This window comes from Lissotriton vulgaris, chromosome 6 (assembly GCF_964263255.1).
Source record: "Lissotriton vulgaris chromosome 6, aLisVul1.2, whole genome shotgun sequence".
In the NCBI taxonomy this organism is placed as follows: Eukaryota; Metazoa; Chordata; class Amphibia; order Caudata; family Salamandridae; genus Lissotriton; species Lissotriton vulgaris.
The window spans coordinates 137,180,490-137,193,604 of record NC_141694.1 but is presented as its reverse complement, the minus strand read 5'-3'; the positions used below and the strand labels follow the sequence as shown (position 1 = coordinate 137,193,604).

The window sequence follows — 13,115 nt, the reverse complement described above, 5'->3', positions numbered from 1 at the left end:
ATAAGTGGAACAAAGTTCAACAATGTAGGTGAAACGTGTTATCTATCATACATATGGCTTGTAGTCGTGTAAGGTAAAATTTAATAAAATTTTTATTAAGAAAAACATCACACGAAAAAAATCAAGGTGTCAAACTTTTTATAGTCTACTTGATGTTTTTTAAAGTCGTCAGACATAGAATTTGCTTTTTAATCTTTCTTTCTGCCACAACTTACTTTCAACATCTCTTCTGATGCTTCTATTTTAAAAGGGCGCACAGATTTATCTTCTTCCGTTTCCGGTTCCTCCCCTGCTCCCCACCATCCGTCCCCCATCTCCAGCGTTTCCTCCTTCTTCTTGAAGATGTAATGGTAGATGAGGGCCCCCAGCACCAGGGCCAAGGCAATTTCAAGCAACATGATGGCTGCAATTAATGAACAAGATCTGGGTCAATAAAGGTTCATCTACTCAAGCAAATATTGGACTAAATCCAATGCATGCATCCATCTGTTCATCCATTTCAGAAAAAGCCCAGCAGCGTTGCATGCATTCCGCGCATGCGTTCATTGTCCTCATAATGGACAATGAACTGTGCAAATCACGCGGCCCCCAAAGTGATTGAGGAACTTTTTTTAAACGAATGCAATGCACTTGGACATCAGAAACATTATTCTCTACAGATAGGATTTGCATTTTGCAGAAATAACATTTTTGGCAAAGAATTACCGAACTGTGCTGCGAAATTGTGAAAACACAGAGACCGAATTCGCTTGCACAATTCAGCAAAATGTTTCAAGAGTTAAATATGCTGGAGTTAAATGACAAAGGCGGGTCATCATTGGCACTTATTAGCAGATTGTCTTAAATTCAACCATCACATTGCCATGTTCTATACCATTTCACCTTCAACACTACGCTAACGTCACAAGTTGGACTATTCATCTGGGAAGGAGGGGTCTTTTACGAATGTAATAAATACACCATGATTAGGTCTGAACACAAGTCTCAGTGAAACTGCTCACACACTGGCAACTACAGCATGAGCAGCGAGCAATTCCCCAGAAAAAATGTTCATTTCAAACAATACTAACAACTTTAATGTAAAGAAAACATTGAAAAAGTCCCAAACTAATTAAGAAAAATAGAAAAATGTAATAGGAAAAAAAGACACAACAACTGTTAAACTGGATAACAAGAACCAGAGATTTGCATTCTTAGAGTTTTAAGGCAAAAAGCACCTAGAAAATGTAAACTTTAAAGACAAATATTGGTTTGTGGCCGACTCGGACCTAGACGTGAAATTTGGCTAACCGCAGTCGAGCAGAGGTCAGATAAAGCAAGCAGTCAATGGTCAAATTATTAACCCTGGCCCTGAATTTAAAGTTTGGTGACCGGGTTCTGCCTCACATAGGTTTACGAAGTGCCCGTTTGCCACACCTTCGGTCCATTCGCTTTATGATGAGGTGGGCAGGGCATCAATTTTTCAAAGGCAGTGGCAGCTCAGGCTTTGCTGTTGCAAAACTTACTCCACTGGGCTGGGGGCCACGGGAGTAGGGGTATGAGACCACCCTCCCCATTTAGCGTGGACGGTCTTGGATCCTATTTTATGTCTGTCAACAATAAAAAATATATATAATGGTCCCCACACCTTGGGAGAAAACTCTCACGGTATGGCGACCATTATCATTTTATTCTTCAGAACAAACTCCTGCTTTGGGAGTTTGTTTCTGGAAAACATAAAAGTTTGGGGCGCAGCCGCTTTAAAAAGACAGTGGACACACACAGATCACCGCTGGGCTGGTGGTGAAATTAAAATACGGTGGTGTTCTGTCTGTCATGGTGGAGGATGCAACTTCCTTTGCAACCTGGATGGGCAGGGAAAGACCACCGTGGACTAAATCAGCCCCTAATCTATTTTTTTGGAGGTCAAAGTCCTCCAGCCAGGGGCGTGGTCCACGGCTGAAGTAGGCAGTGAGGCTCCTCTGAAGTCTGGTAGGTACTTGCGCTCACTAAAGCTGGTGGCTTTGGTGTCAAAAGCTTTAAGTGAGACAAAACTGGGTTTCATAGCAGCAAAGGTTGCTTAGCTGCTGGGATAGGTTTGAGGTCTCATCCAGGTTCAACGTTTTACTTCATCACTTTTTTGGGTTCTCAAAATCCACCAGCAAGGCAAGGCTTGAAGCTGTAGCTGGGCAGGGCTCCAACAGGCTGAATACCTTTACCTGATTTTCTTCCCTGCTTAGGGTTCGACCTCTCTTGTGATGGAAAAAAAAACACCTTCCTCCAACAACTAGAAAAAAAATTGGGCCACTTCAGCTCAAGATCCTTTTCAGCCGCTCCTTCAGTCCAAGATCTCCAGGGTCGGCTTCAGGCACTGGGTTTCCTTCCAGCCCGGGCTACTGCAGGGTGCACTCCGCAGTGGTTAGCTGGTACTTGTTGGGAGTCACGAGTCCTGCTTTTTGTGTCCCTGAAGAAGGCAAGGAGGCAGTCACCCACTTTACCCTTGGAGAGAAGTTCTAATGCTTGAATGTCAGCAGGAGACGGCAATCCTCGATCCTTTTAATCCAGCAGGGTCTTCTTTCCTCAGATGTTGTCTTGCCAGGTTCATCAATGCTCTGAGGAGGGATGGTGAAGTGCCAGTCTTATTCTGTGCACTACTCACTGGCTGGAAAATTCCCAGCACCAAATCCGAACTATTTTTGTGCATTACTCATGCCTGTTTCTGCAGCACTTTCTTGTTGTTTTACTTGAACACACCCCCAAGAAACTCTAAATCCAAGATGATTATCCCTCTGTTCCTCCCTTAACTATTTCCCGCCCCTCTGTCGGATTAAAATCTGCGGGTGAAGGGGGCTGATCCTGGCAGGCCCATTTGGCATTAAGAACTCAAAAGAGGGGGAATGAAGGTGGCCCTTTGTTTTGCCAACTGCTGCTGCCCCCTCAGACATAGCTAACCCCTGGTAAGTGGCCACATATGTTCCGTCTGGCTGTTCTGTGAAGCCTAAAGCATCCTGACACGGTCTGTTGTCTCAGGTTAACCTGGTGGCATCGGCAGGTTGAGGGCTCCTCTGGGACCATGGAAGGAAAGTAGACGTTACCAGACACGCTGCACACCCTTTTCATAAAATTGCATTGTACGGTGTTTTCCATTTATACAGTGCTTTCCACTTCTGACGTGGTGTAGATGCGCTTCAACGCCAGTCAGTACACTGCTCTGGAGCCCAAGGTTAGTCGTTAATCGGGTGCTTCAGCCGATTGCTGATTACTGGGATTAGTGTTGAGCTCTCAAGCAAACTATTCCATGCATTCACTCCAGTCTCTTCCTACTAGATTCAAGTAATAGGAGCCAGGAATGATCATGACTGGGGGAAAGGGGAATATGCAAGATCATGCAGATGATTGGTGGGTTTAACAGATGAGCTAGAGAAGATTAACTAGTGTTAGCTTGCAGGGGTATCTAAAAGGAGAGCTGGTGAGCTTTGAAATGAGGTGTGTGCAATTTGCTGAACTACAATAAGAGAGATGAAGATCAACATGTATGTGACTTAGAGAAGGTTGAATACACTACAAGACATGGTAAGGAAACAATGCAAATCTGGGGCCATTTTTGCCAAGTATTTAGACCTCGAGAAAGGAATGGTTTACTAAGACTGGTCCTTCATTTAAAGTCCCTTCGAAAAGACGGCTCCTAACGAGAGAGGAGACACGCGTGGTTCTCATTACTCAGCTCGGTTCTTCCAAGGATTAAGTATAGAACTATACAGCTGGAAGCTATTCTTGAAGTATTCTGTAGGGCAGCTGTGAAGTCTGCATGCATTCACCAGAAATCCTGTTCCAGGTAAAGATCCTGTAGGTGTAAGATATGTTTTGTTTGAAAGCAAATATTTGCCTTGTTGGCGGACGCGGGTGCCCTATAAGTCAGAGGAAAAGATCCATCAAGCATTATTGTGTATCTGGGAATCCTGTGAGGTTTATAATCTTTTTCGGGTTAGTTTCTGGCTAGTTTGATGTTGGAGAGCTGAGTGACCTAGAGCTTTACTCTGGACCCACCAGCCAGCTCGCGACTGAAAGCCAATAGGAATGACTAGTCCATGCAATGGCTACATTTGCAATGCTCCTTTAGAGTGCACAACGCAAATGGTCGACCACCTTCACACATCTGGATACCCACGCTGGACCTCAGTAACAAACACTTACCGGTCTAGGTGTAAAGGTATATTTGGTAAAGTAGAGAAAGCTACAGAATCCACAGTTTTATATGCATACCTTTCTTTGAATGGAATGTCTGCTGGTGGACAGTCTACCAATTTACGGTGTATGTGCAGATGCATGTACATCAGACATTCGAATAACTGCATCTCCTACCGGTCCTTTTGTGATTTCCATTAAACTGTTTAAAATCCCTTCAAGATTCGATTCCTTAGTAGGCGATGGCAACACCCGTTTCACCAGGCAAAGCTGTGGCGCCAGGCATTGGGTATGAACCAATCACTGTGGAGCAGCAAGGGCCAGTTGGACATTATAGGTTGGCAGTTTGAAGTCTAGGGGGCTGCAATGCCATAATCTGGGGCATCCCCATCCCTTTCCCACTTAAAGGCAACTTTGCCCTGGACTAACAACCAACTCTATTCTGGTCTGCCACAGCTGCCTAGGTGTGCCCAATTTATCAACAAACCTATGAACAGCCAAGAAAGGCAGACCACAGCCCTTAATCTTCACCTGCAGTTGAGGTGGCAATCTACATGTCAAACTGAGAGACCAGAATAAGCCCAAAAGAAACACCAAATGGAACCTTGTTGTGCGGAAAGGAAGAGAGATGGTGGCAACCCTAGTACTCATTGCTTCATGATTGATACTGGTTATCTGTATCACAAGAAAGTTGCAAGAGCCGAGGGACTGTATGACACAGAAGGAACACATTTGTTCCTAAGTGTCCCATATCCCGTATCTGAAGTTATTCACTCACTAACAAAAGGTGGCATGTGTAATCCTCGGGCCTAAACCTCACCCGAATATTAAGTTGTATTCTGGTGGTGGGCTCCTTAGTGAGGACAATTTTAGTATCCTGCCCACTTTAACCCAGTAGGTTGGATATCGCGTTCATAAGAGTCCAGCACATTCGCTGTCATTTTAAAGGTGTTGAAAAAATGGCTCCCCCCTCCCAAAATAAAAAAACAATTATATATATATATATATATATATATATATATATATATATATATATATATATATATATGTGTGTGTATGGTAGAACATACCTATGTTTTAATTTTGGCGTCTGTAACTATAAAAACAAAAGGGTTAGTAACTGCCATTGATGTCTTATCTGGCAACATATTTCATAGGACAACGAAAGGAGGCGCGGGTTACTGTGCCCTACATTTGCTTACACTGCCTTACCCGAGTGATGCCAACGTGTGTGTAGGGAGCAAATGTGTGTGGGTCTGAACTTAAGCTCTGTGTACTAATCTTAACCCAATATGGTGGAAGGTATCTTCTTTCTGGAGTCAACAAAACATTCTTTGGTGCATGTGCCATGTTTCCAAGCCCCAATGATGGCAGGGTATTATTGCATCGTGCATCCCGCGCGAACACCTAAAGGCGCCATGGGGCTCCACGCTAGAATTCTACATGTCCGGAGGACCCCTGTTAAATATTAAATGCACCTAAAGGTACCTGCATGCACAGCGTTTTGGCAGAAGGACCCAATCCCAGGACTCCACATTTAGAGGGGCACGCTATTCAAGAAGTGTTGGTGGGCTGGCCTTTCTGCATGGTTGTGTGTATATTATGTTGGTCTGTGTGTACAAGTGCCTGTAGGTTTGTGTGCATGGGTGGTTGTGGTTGATCTGTTTATGCATTGATGCTCTGTGTACGTGGTTCATCCATGTGTATATGCATGTTGTGTGTCTGAGTGTGCATTCACCATATAAAAGCTAAACCTACTGGAAGTGCCAATGCCTGTTTATTCAGTTTCCCTTTACGAGATCCCAGAGATCCTGTTGCGCATTGCAGGGTTGTTTGATTATGCAGGGAGGGATATTAAAGGCCTTGTTTTATGCGAATAAGCCAATTGCCTCCACCAAGCAAGACATCAAGTCAAAAAAGCCACTTCAAGTACAACAATCTGAGGAACATGCAGCATCAGAGGTCCTTTTAGGAGAATGTGCTGTAGGAAACCATTCAGATCAAGGGTTGCAAGGTCATGAGGCTAGAGGTATAAAAGCAGGCTGAAAAGCATCCATGGCGGGGCAGGAGCCCTGTACCCCACAGAAAGAAAACCCTTTGTCCGAGAATAATTGTCCATGTAACATTTGGCCATGCAGTGCATGTACAGGAACAAAGAAAAATAAACAGTCAATGTGTGATTGGGCGGGGAGCTGCTTTTTTTTTTTTCTGTTCAAAGCTTTTTTATTTGGAGCTGCAAGAAATACGACAGTACATAAGACCAGTTCGTGGGTATACATACATTGCTATAATGAAATCATAAGTAAGTCCAGAAAAAAACATAAGACCAGAAACAAAAAACAAAATGTCCACACTCAATGTCTAATAAGCAGATGTAGGCGAGTTACGTCCAAAGTAACACGATGACTTGTTTAGCATGACCATTATCACAAGACACGACCTGTGGAGAAAAGAACACCAACAATGGGTAGCAGAGGCAACATGAGCTAAGCATTTGTGTAGAACTACACTGTATACAATGGGAGGATGCACATGACAGCTTATGTAGAAAATTGCACTGAGTAGCAAGTGTTCAGATTCATGGGGGTTTGAATGCGTCAAAGTGGTCATCCAGTGCGGACCAGAGTTTCCTGAGCGGCGGCCTCCATGGGGTGGAAGTTAAAGATATGTTATCTGCACCTCTTAAGTGGGAGACCCAATTTAGCCAGTGGGGAAAGGAAGCTTTGTGCGTGCTTTTCCAGTTATTAAGGATGATTTTGACCCCAGCCGTCAGCAGCAGGTCCAGTAGGGCTTTGTCATCATCATTGAGTGTGACGGCTTTGGCAAAACCTAGAACAAGCGTTGCAAATTCCCTTGGTAAGGTGATATGGAGTACTGTGCGTATGAAATCAAAGATCCTGTCCCAATATGCGGTAACACAGGGGCATTTGAAGATCAGATGTTCCAGATCTCCTCCCATATTCGCACAATTCCAACATGTGTCGTCGGGTTTGATTTTGTGAAGGAACAACCTCCTGGGAGTCCAGAAGGCCTTATGAAGCAGCCAGAACTTGGTCTGTGAGAGTGTAGGGCTAATTTTGTGGCGGGTGGTTGATTCCCAAGTGCTGGCCCAGATAGTGTCTGAGTTAGGTGTGGAGGAGAATGAGTCCCAGTACTTTTGGAGAGGTGCATTTAGGGTGGACGATTGCGGCCGCATTAGTTTGTACAGTCTAGAGACTTGGTGCCCCAATTTGTTAAGTGAGGTAAATAGACCCGGGAGGGAGGGGGGGATAATCGTCAGGTTAGCCTTCGCTAGTGCTACTTTAATGTGTAAGAAGTTATAGAATTCAACGTTATGGAGGTGGAACTTATCCTGAATTTCTTTGAAGGTTAGTGGATGCGAGTTCACGAACAGTTGGTGTGGGAATAAGATACCCTTGTCTATCCAGGTGGGGTAGTTGAGAGGCTTCCCTTTGTATACAATTTTGGGGTTATGCCATAGAGATTCCCAAGAGGAGAGACGGAATTGATGTGGGAGGCATTTACTGATCTTTAGCAGAGCCAATTTAGTATTTTTGAAGATGGGCCCCGGACCTAGGCTGGGACGGAGTGTGGCGGTGAGTAGGGCGCAGGGGCTAAGACCCTCAAGAATAGATTTTTCCACAAAGAGCCACACTGGGGTGTAGTCAGATTGGGAGGAAATCCAATGCGACCCTTGTTTCGCTAAGAAGGCGATCTGGTAAGTTTTATAGTCTGCCAGATTGACTCCACCTAATTTCTTGTCTAGTCGAAGTTTTTTTAAACTGATTCTGGCTTTTTTGCCCTGCCAGAGAAATGCCGAGATGACTTTGTCCAATTTGGAGTGGAATACATTAGAAAGGAAGAGTGGGAGCATCGTGACAAGGTAGTTAACCAGGGGGGATATCATCATTTTTATAGTTTCAACACGGCCCCACCAGGTGATGAAGCGGGGTGACCATCCGTCCAACTGACTTTTGATTTTGTCTAGGGTTTTGTTCTCGTTGTGTTTAAGGGTACTCAAAAGCTCATCAGTGAATTCGATCCCCAAGTATTTAATCACTCCCGTTTGCCAGAACAGGCCCGAATTGCCCAGCACTTCTCTCGAAGTGTGGATATTAAGAGGTTTTACTTCGGACTTATCCCTGTTTAATTTGTACCCGGAGAGGGAGGAATATTTATCTATTGAGGACATTAGTGCGGCAATGGAGTTGGCAGGGTTCTCGGTCGCTATCAGGATGTCGTCTGCGTATGCTGCTAATTTGATGCGTGAGTTTCCAAAGGAGATACCCTCAATGTCCCTGTTATTTTTGATATCTGTGAGGAGTGGTTCAAGGGCTAAAAGAAAGAGAGCTGGTGATAGGGGGCAGCCCTGTCTGGTCCCCTGGTACAGACGGAAGGGATCCGAGAGGGAGCCGTTAATAGCTATCCTGGCAGAAGGGGCAGAGTAGAGGGCCATCACCATCTTGATAAATGGGTCGCCAAGGTTGAAAGAGAGCATGCATTGGCGTAGAAAAGACCACGAGACCTTGTCAAATGCCTTTTCTGCATCTAAGGTTATCGCCACCATTGGTACAGAAGTGGATTTTGCCTTTTCTATAATATGGCACAGTAATCTAGTGTTGTCGTTAGACATCCGGTTTTTCAGGAAACCTACCTGCGAGGGGCTAATTAATTTGTGAAGGATGGTATTTAGTCTGGTCGCCAATATTTTAGCATATATCTTGCAATCTATATTTATCAGGGATATTGGACGGTAATTTTTAGTGAGTAGTGGGTCCTTCCCTTCTTTGGGTAATACTATGATTGTGGCCTCACTCATTGAAGGGGAAACACCGCCACAGGCCGCAGTAGAGTTATAAAGTTTAAGAAGCGGAGGGTCAATCTGGTCTGCAAAGGCCTTAAAGAAGGGTGCAGTGAAGCCGTCTGGGCCCGGGGCCTTATTATTCTTCAGGGATTTGATTGCTGCCTTGAATTCTGTACTAGAGATATTTGAGCCCAGCTGTGCGCTGTCTGCTTCGGAAAGTTTTGGAAGGCGGAGTGAATTGAGGTAGTCCTTGCAGGCGGATTCGTCTAATACCTTGTCATTTTTGTACAGATCTTCATAAAATGCCTTGAAGGTATTGAGGATGTTTGACTGTTTAGTGTGAATGACATTGCATGAGGATTTAATGGACGATATGGTGGACAATTTCTGTTTGTGTTTCAGGTATGAAGCTAACAGTTTCCCGGCTTTGTTGCCTTCGCATAGCTTCAGGGCCTTAAAGCGGTTAATCCAAACCCCCGCCCGTTTACTGGTGATAGTATTGTATTCGTATTTTTTTTTGGTTAGCGTGTCTAGAACACCTGAGTCAAGCGGGTTGGATTTGTGCTGAGCTTCTAGAATACCGATCTGGTGTTCCAGAGACTCAAGTTCCTTATTAAGTGCCTTGTTAGATTTGGCCCTAATGGCGATGATGACCCCGCGTATTGTGGCTTTCAGCGCATCCCACAAGGTGCTAGGTGAGGTGTCGGGGTTGTCGTTTAGGGAAAGGTATTCCTCAATTGCGTTTGATATTATCAATTTGTTTGCGGGGTCTGAGAGTGTCTCCTCATTAAAGCGCCATCTCTTCGGGGGAAGGATCGATCTAGAACCAGCTAGTTTGGTGTGGATACAGGCGTGATCCGAGACTAATTTTGGGGCTATAACGGTCTCTTCTATAAGATGCGTGAAGGGGCTTGAGATCAATATGAAGTCGATACGGGAATAGGAGTTGTGTGGAGCAGAATAAAATGTGTAATCCCTACCGTCCGGGTGTTGTAGGCGCCATGAGTCTTTCAGGTGATATCTGTCGCATAGACGAAGGAGGGCCTCGTGTGAGCGGGAGGGGTGGAAGGCGCACCTGGATTGCCTATCGAGAATTGGGTCAAGGGGGAGATTAAAGTCGCCTCCCATTATCAACAAGTCATCTGAAGGGATAGGTTCTAATGAGCGGCCGATTGAATTCCAGAATTCTGGGTCGTCTGCATTTGGGCCGTAAATGTTTAGTATATGTAAAGGGTCGTCTTCCCTGAGGAGGTTAGTGATAGATAGCCTGCCAGCATCGTCATGGGAGTGTGAGACTAGAGTAAGGTTAGCTTTTTTCGCTAGGATGGTGATAACCCCTCCCTTCTTATGAGAAGCAGGTGAGGATAGGATATGTGATGCCCAGTGGATGTTCAAGAAGCGGAGATCGTCCTCTGACAGTTTGGTTTCTTGGAGTAAAATTATGTCCCCCTTGGATTTGGATATATACTCAAGAACTTTCCTCCTTTTTACCGGGTGGTTGAGGCCCTTAACATTAAGGGAGACAATCGTAAGATCGTCAGCTAGAGAGTTTGTCTTAGCCATTTGGGTTGAGAAGCAGCGTTGAGAGAATGCGCTCTGATTCAAGGGATATCATCAGCGACTCCCCCAAATGCTCCTTACAGACAACGTGAGGGCCCCTGCGTGAAGGTACAGTGGACTGCAATGAAATGCAACTGACAAGTGTGGAAAAGGAAAACATATGAACAAAACAAAACATAGACAAAAAAATATAAGGCACTTTGAACTCTTGTAGCTCCATTTTCTCCCCCCCCCCTGCACCCCTCCTCTCCCCACCCCCTCCCACAGTCCCTCCCTGTGCTGCTTTTTTTAAGAGTGAAAGTGCTTTAATGGGCAGTGGGTTTATACAGTTATTGCAGTGCAGGGTGTGTCTATTTCTGGGCTGACAACAAAGCAACTGGGGTAAAAATGGTAAAATGGAGATGTAAAATAAGCAAAAAAGATACTGGACAGGGCATGGGAGTGCGGGAAGGGCATCACATATGAGGAATTCACAGAATGGGAGTTTACCACAGTGAATTCCTACCGTGAAACACAACTCACACCTCTCCCCACCATGCTTCCTACTCCAACATCCAGTGTAATGACTATATGCAGAATCGAAATTTGCCTAGCTTACGTAACGGTAAGTTTCAATTCTATTAAGGACACGGAGGCGAGGATTATGCTATATCTTCCTTCGCTTTATTAACATAAAGAAACCACAGCAGCTTAGGAAAAGATATAATAAGAACAAAAAATGCTTTAAACATAAAGCATTGACGTAATGTTCAACAAAAAATCAACAACAACTCCCAAGAGTCTCTTTGTTATAATCATAGTCCACAGTCCTTTGTCTCTGTTGATCATCCCTATATAACCGGACTTCCCATCATCTTCCTCCTCTTTCTTCGCGTAGATCACGCTTAAGCCTCATTGGTCCTGTTTAGCACCGTCGTTGCCTGTCAAAAAAGGGACAGTATCATCGAGGTGGCCCAGGAAAAATGCGACAACAAGGCGAGGAGCATTCAGTGAACAACACAGTACTGACAACGTAAAGGAAAACGCTTTACTTACTGCCATACGGGTGGGTAGAGACACCACTGTAGTCTGGGTGGGATAATCCTCGCCTCCGTGTCCTTAATAGAATTGAAACTTACCGTTACGTAAGCTAGGCAAATTTCGATTCTATGTCAGGACCGGAGGCTTCAGATTATGCTAGTTTAAAGCTTACTCACCACCAACTGAGCTAAATCCACCACCGGCTTAAAATAAAACCTCTTGAAGGTGGAATCCGAGGACCAGTCCGCCGCTCGCATAAGGTCCTCCAGACGAGCACCCACCGAGAATGCCTTAGAGGCCATGGCCCCCCTCGCGGAGTGTGCTCCAAAGAGAGAAGTATTGATGCCCGCTTCTTGCATGACCCAACGCACCCACCGAGCAATAGTGGGGGAGGAGACAGCTTTGTGTGGCTTCCGCAGGGCAATCAACAACTGACGCTCGCCCGGAGGGCGCAGATCCAAGGTCAGGTCCTCATATGCTTTGAGGCATTGCACGACACACAACTTAGGAGTGTCAGTAAAGGCTGGATAAGAAATGGAACGCGACGACGTCTTAGTGCGTCGACCCACCGTAAAAGTAACCCCATCCGGGGAAAAAATGCGTGCAGAAACATCCAGCGCGCGCACGTCCGAGACGCGCCTACAAGAGACCAGACATAACAACATGGCTAATTTCGCCGAAAGCTCCTTCAGAGACAGATAAGAATTCGCTGGCCACGATAGGAACAGGTTCAGAACCAAATTGACGTCCCAAAGGACGGAGTACCTGGGTTCTGGCGGCAGTGCGAGGCGAACCGCTCGTAGAAGCCGGCACACAAAAGGGTGTTCCCATACCGGATGGCCATCGATGTTATCATGGCCCGCAGAAATCGCCGACCGGATAGCATTGATCGTTCTATACGCTAGACCCTTGTCGGCCAAATGAGCCAGGAAATTCAGCACGGGAACAAGGCCGGCGACCATGGGATCCAAATCCCTTCGTAAACACCAACGCATCCACTTAAGCCAAGCGGATCTGTAACGCTTCGTCGTACTATCGGCCCACGCTTTGGAGAGCAAGTGCTCAGCTGACCCCGAAAGGCCCGGGAGCGTCCAGCGTCTCCTGAGAGCCTCCACGCCACGAGGCGGAGAGTGTTCTGCATGACGAGAGGGTGAGGTTCCCGATCCGGGCTCGTCAGGAGCAGAGGAAACAGGGGGAGTAGGATTGGAAAATCCCAGGAAAGTTCCAGAAGAACCGGAAACCATACTTGAGACCTCCACAGCGGTGTAACCAACACCAGGTCCGCACCCTGGCGGCGGATTTGAGCCGCCGTTCGCATGATCATGGAGAACGGGGGAAACGCAAACGGCTGTTCCCGACTCCAATCCTGCAAGAACGCGTCCGTGGCCTCCGCCAGAGGGTCCGGCCTCCAGCTGTAAAACCGCGGCAGCTGGTGGTCGAGACGGGACGCGAAGAGGTCCACCGAGAAGGGGCCCCAAAGGGAGTGTAGCCACCGGAAGACTCCCGGATCCAGTTTCCACTGGCTGGCATCCCTGAGATGTCGAGAGTGCCAATCCGCTACTTGATT

The 13,115-nt window shown here is 46.0% G+C and overlaps 2 protein-coding genes across 2 annotated transcripts in view; one reads left to right on the top strand and one right to left on the bottom strand.

Annotated features, from left to right (window-relative positions):
• LOC147706908 (mechanosensitive cation channel TMEM63A-like) overlaps window positions 1-13,115 on the top strand; it is a 926,114-nt gene that overhangs the window by 513,383 nt on the left and 399,616 nt on the right. The gene's annotated exons all lie outside the window — the stretch shown is intronic.
• LOC147706909 (epoxide hydrolase 1-like) overlaps window positions 1-13,115 on the bottom strand; it is a 233,461-nt gene that overhangs the window by 68,471 nt on the left and 151,875 nt on the right. The window contains exon 3 of the mRNA XM_086926169.1: window positions 216-403. Within this exon, the coding sequence (XP_086782295.1) occupies window positions 216-398 (183 nt within the window). The 5' untranslated portion in view covers window positions 399-403. The remainder of the gene's footprint in view (window positions 1-215; window positions 404-13,115) is intronic.